The 16,902-nt window shown below is 35.3% G+C and overlaps 1 protein-coding gene across 1 annotated transcript; it reads left to right on the forward strand.

The window, feature by feature from the left end:
* Window positions 1–636: 636 nt before the first annotated feature.
* Window positions 637–3,673, forward strand: LOC150093439 (uncharacterized). Its single transcript, XM_090413501.1, has one exon. It carries the CDS (start codon window positions 833–835, stop codon window positions 2,168–2,170), a length of 1,338 nt encoding a protein of 445 aa, XP_090269627.1. The 5' UTR covers window positions 637–832; the 3' UTR covers window positions 2,171–3,673.
* The last annotated feature ends 13,229 nt before the right edge of the window (window positions 3,674–16,902 follow it).

The raw sequence follows: 16,902 nt of genomic DNA on the forward strand, positions 1-16,902 counted from the left end.
AAGCCTTTTCTCTGCAAAATTTGCAACAAGAGTTTTACAGAGAATTCGCAAATGAAAAGACATCTGAGAATTCATAGTGGTGAGAAACATTTTCTGTGCGAAATTTGCAACAAGACATTTTTATACAATTCCTGTCTTGAAATAAATCGAAGAATACATGATGGCGAGAAACCTTTTCTATGCGAAATTTGCAACAAGAGGTTTTTCACAGATTTCAGATCTGAAAAGACCGAATTCATACTGGTGAGAAACCTTTTCAATGCGAAATTTGTAACAATATGTTTTCAAACAGTTCGACTCTGAAAAGACATCTAAGAGTTCATACTGGTGAGAAAGCTTATCAATGTGGAATTTACAAGAAGAAATTTTCAGAAAAGTCGAGCCTGGAAATACATCGAAGAACACATGATGGTGAGAAACCTATTCTCGGCAAAATTTGCAAAAAGAGGTTTCCACAGTGTTCACATTTAACAGTTCATGTGAAATTTGCAACAAGAGATTTTCTAATAGTTCGAATCTGGAAAAAAATTGAAGAATTCACGCTAGTGAGAAACCTTTTCTCTGTGAAATTTGCAACAAGTGGTTTTCACAGAATTCCCATCTGAAAACACATGTAAGAATTCATACTAATGAGAATCCGTTTCTATGCCTAATTTGCAACAAGAAGTTTTCAGACAATTGGAATCTAGAAAAACATCGAAGAATACATGATGGCGAGATACCTTTTCTCTGTGAAATTTGTAACAAGAGGTTTTCAATGAGTTCACATCTGAAAACACATAAAATAATTCATACTGGTTAGAAATTTTTTCTATGCGAAATTTGCTACAAGATGTTTTCTGAAAATTCGAGTCTGAAAAAACATCTACAGATTCATACTGGTGAGAAATCTTTTCTATGCGAGATTTGCAACAAGAAATTTTCAGACAGTTTTACTCTGAAAATACATCGAAGAATACATGACGACGAGAAACCTTTTCAATGTGGAATTTGCAACAAGAAATTTTCTGTCGATTCGAGACTGGAAATACATCGAAGAATACATGACGACGAGAAACCTTTTCTTTGTGAAATTTGCAACAAGAGGTTTTCATGGAGTTCACATCTGAAAACACATAAAAGAATTCATACTGGTGAGAAACCTTTTTTATGCGAAATTTGCAACAAGATGTTTTCTTACAGGTGGAACCTGGAAAAACATCGAAGAATACATGATGGCGAGAAATCTTTTCTCTGCCAAATTTGCAACAAGAGGTTTTCACAGAGTTCACATCTGAAAACACATAAAAGAATCCATACTGGTGAGAAACCTTTTTTATGTGAAATTTGCAACAAGAAGTTTTCAGACATATCGAGTCTGAAATCACATCGAAGAATTCATACTGGTGAGAAACCTTTTCTATGCGAGATTTGCAACAAGAAATTTTCAAACAGTTCGACTCTTAAAACACATCTAAGAGTTCATACTGGTGAGAAACCTTTTCTATGCGAAATTTGCAACAAGAAATTTTCAGACCATTCGAGTCTGAAAAGACATCTAAGAATTCATACTGATGAGAAACCTTTTCTGTGCAAGATTTGCAAGAAGGAGTTTTTAAACAGTTTGACTCTGAAAAGACATCTAAGGGTACATACTGTTGAGAAAATATTTCTATGTGAAATTTGCAACGAGCGGTTTTCTTACAGTTCACATCTGGAAAAACATCTAAGAATTCACACTGGTGAGAAAGATTTTCTCTGCGAAATTTGCAACAAGATGTTTTTACAGAGTTCACATCTGAAAACACATATTAGAATTCATACTGGTGAGAAACCTTTTCTTTGCGAAATTTGCAACAAGAAGTTTTCAGACAAATCTAGTCTGAATTCACATCGAAGAATTCATACTGGTGAGAAACCTTTTCTCTGCGAGATTTGCAACAAGAAGTTTTCGAACAGTTCGTCACTAAAGAGACATTTAAGAGTTCATACTGGTGAGAAACCTTTTCAGTGCAGTATTTGCAACAAGAAATTTTCTGTCAATTCGAGATTGGAAATACATCGAAGGATACATGATGGTGAGAAAACGTTTCTATGCCAAATTTGCAACAAGAGCTTTTCACAGAGTTCACATCTGAAAACACATCTAAGAATTCACACTGGTGAGAAATCTTTTCTCTGCGAAATTTGAAGCAAGTGGTTTCGGTCAGTTCAAGTCTGAAAATACATCAAAGAATACATACTGATGAGAAAACTTTCACTTCAGGTGTTAAGATCAATTTTTTCAACTCTAAGCTTCCTTGAAAAGCACCAGAAACGACACCTTCTGGCTAAAGAAAAGATTTTTTCGTGTAAAATATGTGGGAAACAATTTTTTGAAGAAGGCTTTCTTAATAATGACATGAAAAGGCACACCAGATATAGTTTATTTGCATGCAAAATCTACCAGAATAAATTTTTTGGCTGGTCGCCTGAAAAGACACTAAAATGTTCACACCAAGAAACTTTTTCCGTGTATTATTTATATATTATATTATTTACACATGGCACTTATTAACGTTCGGGTAAACATTCTCTTGAAAGGAACATCTTGTAACGCACTGAAGAATTCATCACTGGTAATGAGTGGTGGGTGGATGTGTGGGTGTCCTTGTCACATATGTACAATTATATTTGCATTTCTCCAAGTCGCCCTTTTAAGCACAACTTAAAATTAATCCTTCTGAATGGGTTTATTATTATTTGTTTTTCGAAAATAAATTGATATTTTTTTGAAAAGCACTGCTTTTCCAAGTGTCACTTGAGTTTTAAATATCATACGTGGATTAAAGGAAAATTTATCAAAACAGTGCGAACGGAATGGGTTTTAATATCACACAAAAATTTAACTCTTGTAGACATTCTTTAGTTCAATGCGGTATCGGGAACCTGCTAACATCAAGCAGGGATTTTCCGATGTCACTTCAAAGGTTCACAAATTTTTTTGCTTAATTTTTGCTAATAATTTAGAAATAAAATCCTCTTGAAGATATGCATACACTTGTTTCACTAACGGACTATCTGCGATTTTCTTTTTTTGATGGTATTCGGTCGGTTCCTTGCATGTTTAAATTAAAGAGATGGATTGGCAATTGACGATGAAAAGAGAAGAAAAATCTGTTTCAGATAAGTGTTTGAAGAGCGTTTCTCGTACGAGGCCCTAGGCAGATGAAAATAATTTCAGATCACTCTGATTATTTTCTTCTGTTCTCTGAGAACTCTCGAGTGAATTTGTAGATGCTGATATCTAGTAACCATGAGATGTAATCGCCTAACCGATGGGTAGTATAGTATGGCTACACAATAAATGCGTAGCCATACTACCCATCGTCCTTTGAAGTTAATGTTTCGAGACCGTCAGAGTAGATAAGAAAACGAAAGTAATGAGAGTGGGAGACGGCAGCAGCTAGTAAACCGTAATGTGCAAATTCATTCTACACGTTTTAGATTTTTTTCATCCTAAATTTTAAAGAGGACTTTTTCAGTGACTTTTTGGGTGAATAAAATTTTAGTTAATTAATTTTATTGTATTCATTATTGGTTTATTTAGTTTTTATTTATGTTTACATTACCACATTTTTTAGTTTAGTGTGAAATGAGAATTGTTTTCATTTACTTTGCAGAAAAGTGATGTAACAGAAATTTCTTAGCAATTTCCCCCTGAGGAGCTTCACTTTCTGATATTTAATAAAATGCAGTTCTTTTTGTAATATGATAATATTTTAATAACATAATTGCTTTTAACAAAAACTCGTTTTAATATATAAGCTTTTCAAAAAATTATAAAAAACAGGTTTCGATATGACAATGTGTCTCTGGAGATATAACTGAATTTAATTCTAAAAAAGCAAATTAGATCAATAATCACACAAACACACACACAGTCGTTTCTCTACTTCAAAATAAGACTTGTACATCTCTCATCGACTTTCACTCATGGAAATGTTTCTTGAAACTCCCTTCAAAAAACTTCATGCAAATGAACTAATGCGAGTATTCTGTTCTATTGATGACAGCGAACTACCTAATTTCTAATCCATTCATAATCACTTTAAATTCAATTTTATTCATTTATTTCTCTCATAATGCTCTTTCGTTATGCAAATTTTTCTTTCCTGTATGGTGTACTTTCGTTTGAGAATGAAACTACATTCTCAAATTGCAAAGTGTATTTGGGGTCAATTATTAAATTTCATTCATTATTATATTTATTAGTATATATTACAATCACTACATTATGAAATAATAAAACTGGTATTATTGGAGTGACTGTTAACAAGCAGTGATTGTTAACAGTCACTCCAATCTTTCTAATCAAAAAATTAGAAAATCAAACAAAATGTGTTTAAAACTTGCAATTCTAATTTATTGCAAAGCAAAATTATTACAAAATATAAATTATCATCGTCTAAATCTACTTACTTTGTATATTATTTAACCATTTAAATAATGTATGAATGTAATTTAAATTATAAGAAAATGGTTATTTGAAAACATTCAAAAAAATTAGAATAATTTTTAATGTGATTCAAAATATTACAATATTCTAAATTTCTTCGATCGGTTTTGAGGAGAGCAGAAAAATAACATATATTTCAGTATTTGCGGGACTGACTCGTATGGGAGGAATCTTAATCATTTGCTAACCAGGGGTCGAACGAGTGACATATCGGAAGCTAAGAAAATTCGTACGGTGTCTCTATGCAAAGAAGGCCATTATAAATGGCCTTCTTTGCATAGAGACAGAGTACGAAATTTCTCTCCACAGATTTTAGCTGAGGAATTGATATGTTGTAATGCAAGCGTGAGTAGAGTATTGAAACAGTATTCTAATCAGCGGAGTTTTCAAACCTTTGTAGTTACCTTTAGTTATTACTAACAGTAATAACGCAATTTCAAACCGTTAGTTATTACCTTTCGACCGCTGTTGAAGCGATCGAAAGGTAATCACTACATCAAGAGATGAAAGGAGATTGAAGAATGTCGAGGAAAAACCGTTACTGAAGTGAGGTATTTTCATAGGAGATGGAAAGAAGTAGATTTGAATGTGTCTAAATGTACGATGTTGGAACATATTCAGAAATTAGGTTTTAAATCACGTGTGCCTAAGACGAAGCCCTTTATGACTTCCAAGCAAAAGGCGGCTAGAGTGCGATGATGCAAGCAAAGACTTTGTAGGGTCAACAGGACTGGAAAAATGTACTTTTATGCTGAGAAATTATGTTTTGTGTGTAGGGTCGGCATAACCTCGTGGTAAGCAGGCGATGCATCGCATCGCGGGGCCTTCTTTAAGGGCTGCTGAAGTGAGTGGAAAAAATAAAATATGCACATGCACTAAATAGATCGTATTAATTACTGCAAATTTTAATAACATTTAGCAAACACCGCAAGTTTTTTTCGTTATGTGTAGTATAGAGTTGGGAGAAGTAATGGATGAGTCCGGATCTCGCCCAGGGCATTGGGAACCTTACACTATCGACTTTCTTTCTTACATGGTGCATGCATTCACCAGTTAGGATCTGAGGCGCGTTCGTGTATCCGGCTTAATCTCTATTACACAGTGACATTTACGCGTTCTTTGAGGATTCGAATTTTTGATTGCTAAACGCACAGAGAATACACCAAAGTAAGTAGATTCAAAATTTAACCAATAAGTCTACAAATCAAAAGGAGAATTTATGCCTTTAAGTATTCATATTTATTTTTATATCTTACCAAGTTTTTGTACAATAGGTATTTTACTTTAAAATAAATTTTTGGGTATAAGGGAACAAAAAAATTATACGGAGCTTATAAAAAAAATAAAAAAACGAAAAGCGGAAAAAGAACATGAAAAAGAAACAGGAAAAACAGCTAACAAACTTTCACAAAGTCTGAAGGTTTATCCTTGTACCTCTGAGAATTAAATATTTATATTTAGAAATTAAAAATTCACGGAAACAAGAATACGGTAACGAGCGAACACTTGAGCGTTAAGAGACACACATCACTATTAATTTCAGCTGATGCTGCTGAAATTAATAGTGAAACAGGTGGTTACAGCACTATGTAAGGAATTGATAATTTCTTTCGTGCTTTGAGTAAAGGATGTGGTGCACTGTAAAATACAGCAAAATTATACTTAAAACTTTATAATATATGATTGTAATTATAATATTTGATAAAGAATGCATGAAACGTTTGAAATTTGCAACCTCTGTTAATGGTATGGGCTTTTATGACCGCAAAGGGTCTAGGGAAGCTGTATTGTGTACGAAAAATTTAATTCCAAAGTGTACCATCTTACCGAAAAAGGAAATCACCATCATATAAATCATCTGATGCTGTTAACAGAAAGCGCTCCAAAATTAATGTGATGGAGATTTCCTTTTTCAGCTTCTTGTAACACTCCCAATTGTGCTTGTAAATGACTTCATTTACAAGCTGACAAATCAATGGCTGGCAAACTTACTAGATTTAAACCGAATTGAGATTTTGTGGGGAATTACGATGAAACACCTTCATGAAGTATTCCTAAGAGACAAAAATGAAACTGTTTCCTATCTGGAGACCACGTGGGCATCTTTTGATTAAAAAAAAAAAAAAGACAACTGCTAGTAAATAATATACCCAACCGTCGAACGGTCGTAAAAGCTAAGGATGAGGCAACAAACCATTTATCATGTTGTTTCCATTTGACTGCAATTTGTGTGCATTTTTTTTTTTTTTGCATTATTCTGTTATTTTTAAACACGTTAAAAATTATTCTAATATTGTGAATTATTATAAATAATTTTCTTATAATTTATTCTACGTTTATTATCTGTGTAGCAGAGTGGAAGTGGCACTTGCGTCCTCTTCGGCTTGGTCGCTCGAAATTAGACTTAGATTCAAATCTAGTCGTCGACTGCAGGCACTTTTTCCAAGACTATCTTCGAACTGTTATCGAGATAGTCGATCTCTGGCACGGGGAAGTAGGTTTTTTTTCTCTCGGAAAGTTGGGATTTTGTTCCCATGTATTACAGTAAATCGACCGTAGTACCCATATTATTTCAGACAGTAACACATCCTGTTAGGGTGTTTACCTACCTGATGATAACATGTCTAAAGCTGTGCTGTGGTATAATGAATTTTAAAAATTTATTTTCAGAACGCAGCGAACCGTATGTCTGAGAATTTTTCACGATGTCACTGATTCATAGCTTTGTTATTTGTACGAAGTGTAGACAGGTCATCTGCGTGTACAAGTTGGTACTGGAGAGAATTGTTCAACTATTAACAAAAAGCAGTCCAAAAAGAAATTCGATTTTATTTCCTCACTTGAGGCACTTTTGTAAAAGTCGTATTTGACTAAGCCGTTTTACCACTTCTTACTCCCTTTCAGGAAATAAAATTCCTTATTTTATGTTTTTTTTTTTTTTTTTTAAGTTAGTAGCTACTTATATTCGTATTAATATACTCTCCACGTATTTCCCATTTTCTAAAGATAAATGCTCAACTCTGTCTCTTCTTGGTGTATACCAAGTTCCATGTGACTGCCATATTTCTTACTTTGGACAAAACGAACGTTCAATAAAAAAAAAAAATACAAGAACATCAATCTTATATTCTTCACAACAAATCCGATAAGTCTGGATTATAGGAACATGGAATAGAATCCGACCACAACACTCTCCTGTCTAAAACACTCCTTACGTTCGCGTTAACAGCCTGGATGTGCGGCAACAAATACAACTTTCAGACGTACAGATGGCGCAGCTGGTCAAATTGTTGCGTTCCAATGGTTTTAAACCGTCCAAAGCGTGAGGCAGGATGTGCGCTGAGACAAATGCATCTAGAAATCAGTGGCTGTGATTGGTTTTTGTGTCATGCACTCCGATGGAACGTTCTCATTTGTCATGAGTTGTTTTTGTTTACTGATTTCATGTTTTACGTGTGTGAAGTGTGAACTGACTTATTTATGACACCGACATAGACAAGTAATTTTCTATAACCTTTTCTGCCCATATTTACAATTGGAAACAGTGTTGACGATCTTCCGAATGTCGCGTTTTCTGCAAGAGCTTTCGCGGATTGTATTACAGATGAAGGAGGTAAGAACTTGTGTATAAATAAGTAAAACGAATTATTTCAGCCTTTCTTTAGTTCAATACCGAAAATTAATAATTTCCCAAGGGATTACTTTTTTCGATTTCTATGTTTATTATATGGCTGTATTTAACAATCGTATCAAAATTCAAATTATTCGAGTCTCACTGTAGTGTTTGCCAATGATAATATAATCCCCCCTCCAAGAAGCGTAAATCCCCTTGTGCTTTTCGCATACACGGCGCGAGAGAAGAATAACTATTATTCATTTGACCCTTATGCTTTCCATATTTAGAATTATATTACAGGTAACCCTCGTATACGCGGATGTTAGGTTCTATAGAAATGCCGCATTATATAAATCGCGTTATGCGAGACTTAGATCATATAGAAAAAGTAGGATTAGGTTCCGAAATCGTTTCTTTTTTTAAATTATATAAACAACATGACATATCCAACAAAAACAATATTTTTATTTAATTCAGGTAATTGATGTAAGTTAAGAAAACATAAACTATGAGACAAATACGTAGTATAAAATTACAAATTGTACATAAATTTCATTGCACATAATGAATAAATGTTTTAGACACAATAAAATAAAGCGCACATTTTAATCGTCATCACTGTCTTCAGAAATAACATTTCGTAGATGTTCTTTAAGTTGCCTTTTTGGCATTTTTTCCAATATATCCCAGATTCATCCTCACTGAACACCGGGCCTGCATTATAACAATCTCCTTCAATTATTTTTAAACGTTCTGCTGGGTATTTCCGTGGAGCTTCAACGTCTGCTGATGCTGATTCTCCCTGGATTTTAAGATTATACAAAGTAAACCGCTTTTTAATGTTTTCGAACCCACCCTTACTGGCACAAAATCCATGCTGAGAGAAATCCTTCTGAAGAATCTTGATCAAGTTCTTTTAAACGTTTATAAACTTTGAGAGCTTTTTGCTTAATAAGATGACCATCCAAAGGAATTTTCTTTTGAGTGCAGTCTTCCATCCAAATCATTAGAGATTTCTCCATTTTTTTCTATTAGAATATCGGGAACACGAGCAACCCGTTTTGGACTTACCATTGACCAAGCAATAACACTTTAGATTTTATGTTCATTTTGTTTGATTTTTCGAATTGTTGATTCATTTAAATTCAAAGTCCCTGCAACAACTCCTGGTTTTATTTCAATTTTCAATCGATCCAAGATTTACATTTTTTTTCGAGAGAGAAATGAATTTCCTCTTCAATGTTGGTTTTATCCCTTTTGTTGCAGTTTTAGAACAGCCATACAATAAAAATAACTTTTACATAAAAAAACAAAACATTACATATGTATGTAACTCACCAGAAAATAAACTGCTCAGCTTGAGAATAACACACTTATAATTTTTAATGCGCTTTCCTAGCAGAAAACGAAGACAATTTTCAACAATAAACACTTTATACAGTAAACCCTAGATAGCGTACATATGGCACTCCTACCAGAATATTTGCAAGTATATAAGGTATGCAAGATTTTAAATTTAATACGATTCCGTAGCTGCACTGGTGTGAGGGCTGAGTGATATTCATTGCCACAGATGTTCAGCAGTGGAATGCATACCGCTTTCGGGCAAAGGACTTCACCGATGTGAGCTTGGTTGCTCTCTAAATTTTCATGTAATACATTGACAGTCAGGTTTCTGTCTTCTGATAGTTTTTGTTACAATTAAAGTTTACGCACCTTATAATAGTCTTCTTATCAACAGCTATTTTCTCGCATACTTAGCGTATCGCCATTTCCTAAGATTAGCAGTAAGTTAATCCTCTCGCCCTGTACGTAGATCAGAAGATTATGGCAACTACTGGTAGTCCTCGTGTTTAGAGATATTTTTCACACACTCTTAGGATATTGTAAGGGGCACACAATTATCATTTATGTCACCTTGTAGGGTAGTTGATAAGGTAATTAAACAACTAAAATTTACTTACTAATTCTCAATTAACTACCTTAAAAATATTTAAATCGGGAGGCTATCTCATTGCTGCTTATCGATACTTCGTCATCTGGCGTTCATTGCATTCGTTCATTACTGTTCTGCCTCGGCAATCATAACTCCGACCTGTGTATTCCAATGCTATGCGCGACATCTGTCGGAGTTATGATTGCCGAGGCAGAACAGTAATGTAATATATATATATATATATATATATATATATATATATATATATATTATGCAATAGTGAAGTGATTAATTCCTAGGTCTTCGAAGCGTTGATATTTGAAGTGGAAGCTCTTGAAGAAACTGGTGACGAAAATAATTGCACTTTCATTTTCAGTATCTCGGGAAGGTCTTAAACTCCGCCATTTAGCAGTGGGTAGGGCGGCAGAACAAGGAAGTGTTTCCTACATTATTCTGACCATAGCGAGTAATGGTCAGAGTACTCATCAAAACTAAAGCAACAAAAATCAACTAACTGTGAGTTGTTTGTGCAAATTCTTTAAATAAATAACCCTTACATAATTTTTTCTTCAGAATGAATTTAAATTTGCGATTATAAAACTGAAATGATCATGAAATTAAAGACTTCACACGTACAAGCAAGAAATGACATCCATATTTGTTTATTATATTGTTATGCGCAACATCTATACAATGAAGCACAACCCAAAGAAATGCGATTTTACTGAAGATCTCAAAAATTAGTCCGAAACCCATTAAAAAAATCCAAACATAAAAAAAAATATCCAAAATGCACGCAAATAATCTAACACTAATTCTTACCAAAAAAGTTTCCACATCAACTTCACCAAATATCCATGGCCTAAAAAGCAGTATAAAATATGTACATGACCACCCACGCTCATGGAAATCAGAATCCCTATTCCTAAGAGATCCTCAAATGGCAAACAACTCATTACACAGGTTCTTTTTCTTCACAAGGGTGGCACTTTTGCATTCACCAGAACCAACACACAACGCTAGGCTACAAATTCTTCAACATCAAATACCGTATTTCCCGGCTTATAAGACGCACTTTTCTTTTTGAAAATAAGTCTGAAAAACAGGGTGCATCTTATATGCCGATACTCATTTTTTTTTATTATTTCCATTTTTGGAAATTTTCTCTGTTCCGAGTTACGATTTCTTTATCGCTTCCTTGCGGTCTATGTGAGAACATTCCAGTTAGATAGAGTGGTGTTTCTCAAACTTCAGACATCTGCGTTCATATGATTGGTGCGGTATTAACAAAAGATCGTGCTACTAAATGACAAAGGCAAGCCGACAGTTGAAATGCTAATTCTCTTCAACCGAATTCCTTATATAATATCTGACACATTCATTATATATTTCTTATTTTAACACGTTCGCTCAAACAAGACCATATGTTGCACCAGCAACATATGGTCTTGTTTGAGTCATACAGCATTTTCTGTGGGAGAGGGACATGCGATTCATTAGTTAATGCCGTTTTTATCCCAGTTGTCTCTAATTGCACTGTTTGTTGAGAAACATTGCATAGCCTGCAGATGTCTCTGTGCCTTATTCAGTGATATAATAGGAACGTTTTAGGATCTCGAAGTTCTATGTATCCGATCACGAAATTCGGATACATTGAATTTTATTCTATGCGTTAATGATGCATAGCCGAAAATTGCCACTGACCTCCCCCTGAAGACCTTTCACGCCCCCCCCCCCCCCCCGGGGGGTGGTACGCGTACCACACTTTGAGAAACACTGATATAGAGTTCGGTGGATGCGCATGCGCTGTCATCGACGATCACAGCTGGGTCCTGTTCGTTGAAATTTTCCAATTGTTGTCGCAGTTGTGAACGGTGATCAATTTCTGTCGTTAAATTTTCTCTAAATTTCTTGGCAAATTATGGCTGAAAAACGTCGGCATTGTTACAATATTGCATTCAAGCTACGTATGATTGCGCATACTAAACAACATGGAAACAGGGCTGCGCATTTCCGACCACCCCCAACTGAGAAAATGATAAGAACTTGGCGGGATCAGGAAGAGGATTTAAAAAAAGCAACTCACAGTAAACATAACCTACGAAGTGGAACTGCAAAATGGCCAGAACTGAATACTTGGATTTTAGACCGCAGAAAAGCGGGACTGTCAGTGTCTACAAAAATGGTTATTAATCAAGCGAAATCGATAGCCACTAACAGAGGGATCGCCAACTTTCCTGGATCAACATCATGGTGTTCAAGATTCATGAAGAGAAACCAGCTATGTATGCGGACTAAACAAAAATATCACAAACGATGCCAGCTGAATATGAAGAAAAAATGATTGAATTTCATCGATTCGTCATTAACGCAAGGAAACGAGGAAAGTTTGAACTTGCGCAAATAGGAAACATAGACGAGGTTCTGCTGACTTTTGATGTGCCCTCAAACAAAACCTGATTCCAAGGGCACTAAAAGTGTTACTATTAAAACTTTGGATCACGAAAAAGCTCACTACAGGGTTGTTTTATCCTGCTGTGCTGATGGGACAAAATTGCCGCCACTATTGATTTTTAAAAGGAAGACCCCCATCCAAAGATAAACTGGTTAAAAGAGTGTTTGTATATGTTCATGCAAAAGGAAGGATGGATGGAGGAAGAATGAAGTTATGGATAGATAAAATTTGGTCTAGGCGCCCTGGGGAATGTTGATGAAGCCTGCCCTGATGGGATCAGTTTCTTTCTCACAGAACAGAAGATTTGATAATAAACTCAAGGAATTGAAAACTCAGCGGTAATTCCAGGAGGTGTAACTAATCAGCTTCAACCTTTAGATGTCTGTATTAATAAACCATTTAAGGGATTTATGAAGAAGAGGAACAGGTGGATGCAGTCTTCAGATTTTGAGGTTACGTCATGAGGAAGTAGGAAGAGACTTAGCAATTCGCAAGTTTGTGAGTGGGTCAAAGCTTCATGGGATGCTGTGAAAACTGAGACAGTAGTTAAATCGTTTAAGAAGTATGGAATTAGTAATGCACTAGATGGCACAGAGGACAATTTGTTGTATGAGGACTCAGATTCTGATTTTGAAGAGGTTTCAAGTGTCTCTTCATTTAGCTCTGGAGATGAATTTCTGGGTTTTGACGATTAAAAGGTGAATACTCTTTCCTAGTTAGATTAGGTATTTGTTGAAAGTAGACCTACTTATTACTTTATATTTGAAATACTGTAAATTCATTATAATATTCAGTGATAAATTTTTTCCCTAAAGAATGTGTACAAAAAAGGGGGTGCGTTCTATACGCCAGCACATACGGTAATTGATCTGCATTGCTTCAAAATTTCTCTACCAAACCAACCCGCTCTTTTCATTTCCTCTCATATCGCTCTCAACCACTCTACACTCTTCAGCTATCTCTTCTCTAGCTAAAGATGAACTTTTTGCAGTCGAAATACCACAATAGTGAGGTCATCCTACTTGGGAACTTCCAAGTCCACAACTCATATTGGGTCTTCTTCTCCAGATTCATAGATCAATCAGGAAGGGATGCTAAGGAGTTTGTAATCAGCAATGATATATCTCCGATCACCAGTATGGTCTAAAGGGTGTAGCATACGGGCAGCCTCTCTCATGCAGCGGATTAATATGGACGCTCGTTCAGCCATATTTCGGTAGGCGATGTCGCTACGCTAACAATTCGTGTTAGCACAGCAAGTGCGGAATGAAGTTTAGAACGTGTGCAGCTGCTATTCAACAACCATTCATAGTGCACCTAGAAACAAACAGAACAAGTTTCTTTCTCTCCTCCTTCATTCCTGAAACTGTTGTATTGTGGAACAGTCTCCCAGCTGTTGTGTTTCCCAAACAATAAAATTTACAGTCATTTAAATCAAATGTAAACAAGTTCCTTCTTCTCCAACCCATTACCAATACACGGTACTAATGTACTATAGGTTGAACAACTAACTTCGTATGTATGCGCTCAACATAAAAAAAAAAATCCTGCACACTTAAAAATTATCCTTAATTGTATATTTGCCAAAACAAAGTAGTGGCAACACGGGTATGGCACTGCTACAAACTCATACACGGATGCATGTTTTTCAAATCGAGTGGGTTTAAAATTTCTGACATATTTTCAGCCACTAGCAATGAGGGAACATCATTACTCTCAGTAAGATAACCTCAGCGAAAACGATCGTGAGTGTACTACCCGTGATTTGTTTCGTAGTGGTCTCTGTACTTGGCAATAAGAAATCGGACGTCGAATGTCCTATCAGCTTTGAGGAAAAATAGGAATATGCTGTTGAGGATACTTTATATCAATTTATGTCTCTACACTTTTATGTAGATGATCGGTAATTTTATTGATGGAAAATCAAACCTTGTTTGGTCGATATTTAGGATTTTCCCAAATCTTCATTTAGTTCCTGATATCAGTTAATTAAATCTTTTTCTTCTTCTGTTTTCGTGTCAGGCCTAGTGGCCTGTTACCATTCGATCCCGGAGATCGAACAAAATAAGTGTCGTTCAATCCTTCTTCCCGGAGTGTCCAATGTCTGTAGATAGCTCTAATGAACCATGGATAGATGTTGATTCGGGAAGATCTTAATTATTAAAGATTTTGCTTTCATTTTTATCATTACTGATAATTTTGATTTAAATATCTTAGAATACGTTCCATTAAATTTTCTTAGTTAATTTTTAATATCATTGAATTAAACGATAATAACAAAAAATATATAAAGCAAATTAAATAAAGAATTAACAAGCCTTGACTTTCAAATGCTTCGGCCAGTTCTTTTACATAATAAAAGAGGTTAATAATAAAAAATATCAATCATTCCAGAAAATGCACTTGAAAAGCAGTGCTGAACTTTGAAAAGAACGTTAAAGAATATTACTAAGTATACGATCATGTACAGGCAACGATTATGTGTTTGATGAATAAATCCACCTGTCCAATTATCTCCATTCAAGACGGATTGAGTTCCCCAATTAGTGACTCCTCGACTACTCTGCTGCATCCTCTGAGAGTTGTTATGTGAATGTCTATAGAATTATGGGTTCTTGAGACTGGCTAACTCACCTTTCATTGAAATCTCCTTCATTTCAGCTCTTTAAAAAGTATCGCAGACATTTCTCTGGAAAGCTGCTTAGTAAGCCAATGTGGTACTCAGTATTACGTTTCTAGTTTATTTTTTTTCATGCTACGATAGCCTCGTAACTAATATTCACCAACCCAACCAAGCGAATGATCTATTCAATAATTAAAATAATTATAATAATGAAAAATGTTCTTGGTTCGAGACAAACGTGAAGTTATTATCCATATTTCCGTCCCAACAGTAGTTTCTGCTTGTGCCCTGCAATTAGTGGATGTTTCTGCTGCAGGCTTTCAAAAAGTACCAGCAATAAAGTCGAATTCACACGATTCTCGCATTTTAGCGAGATTCACATTTACTGGTCATCTATTAGAAGAAGTACTCGTGTTACTCGTTTATAGTAATCAAGCATCATCTACAATCAACACTATTTGAGTATGGCGTAAATGACATCTTTATTTACCTGTTTGGCATCGAATTCAAGTCAGTTATTTCGAGTACTTGATTTTAATCGAGCACTCGATTAAAATCAGGTGACATATCACTCCGTTTTTAATGTTAGATGATATGTCTTTAAAGTGTCAGCATTGTGAAGCCGTGTCCTTTTAGATTGAAGATAGCGTGTCGCCTTTTTGAGCTTTCGCGAATAACCGTCTGTGATAAAGCCACAACAATCGGAATAAGTTTGCTTTCCTATTGAATAAAAAGTTCGGTACAATAAGCTGTATTCAAAGTTTGATAGACAAAACACTATATCCTCCTTATACAATCTCCCCATGGCCGAGGACGTGATCCATGTAGTAGTCTTCTCCATTCTTGGCTATCTTCTGCTATTTTCAGTGCTTCCTCCGACCTTAGTCCAGCAAGAGCAGTAGTTTGATTCTAGCTATCTCACATGGGACCTGTCTCTTTTTCTAGCGCTTGGCTCTTGCCTTCCATGAAGAGTTCTTCAATCTTTGCTCCTTTCCCTCTTGAGATGTGTCCGAAATATGCGAGGATTCCTCCCTTCACCACGATTCAGAGGTTCATTTCAGGATTTGACTGATCTCTGATGCTCAGGTTCGTTCTTTATTCTCTGCATGGAATTATAAGTACCCTTGTGCAGGTCCATATTTCAAAACCATTGCATTCTTCTGATCTTTTTAATTGCCTTGTTCAGCACACAAGATTGTGAACCATAAAGAACCAGAGAAACTCTGAGATCTGCCAACTCTGATGTTTAGTGTCAACAGTCCTTGGTGAGCAGAAATCAGATCTTCCCATTCTAATCCGTCTTCTTACTCCCACTACATGACTTCAATTGGCAGAGAGCATTGAGCCCAAGGAAATGTTTGATGGCACATATCAGGAATTGAATGGGTGGTATTTCCCCCCTCAAATTATGGAAATTCCAATTAATCTGGAAAGAGATAACAAGTTTGCTCAGCTGTAGAAAAGCATAGTTTCCCAACTCTTCAAAAAGAAAAAAAAAAATAAGAGAAGCACTGTTTATTGGCTTCAGTGCAAAGAAAACTGGGATTTAGCGTTTATTAACTAAGTGCGCGTTTATACATTTTGAGGTCCAGATATTCCGTGGATATTCTGTCCTCGAAATCAGAAAATTAGCCTTCTTTACCTAGAATGTTGCTTATTTCTGAAAATAGAACTCTGCTACGGGAACTTATGTCATTTATTTTAGTATAATCCTAGCCTTACCTCATTTATATCCTCATAGATGGAGAAAAAAAAAGTTAAAGCGTTAGCACGTTTCTCTCTCTCTCTCTGTGTG

This window comes from Typopeltis vanoorti, chromosome 24 (assembly GCF_054136105.1).
Source record: "Typopeltis vanoorti isolate ZY-2024b chromosome 24, IOZ_Tvanoo_1.0, whole genome shotgun sequence".
In the NCBI taxonomy this organism is placed as follows: domain Eukaryota; kingdom Metazoa; phylum Arthropoda; class Arachnida; order Uropygi; family Thelyphonidae; genus Typopeltis; species Typopeltis vanoorti.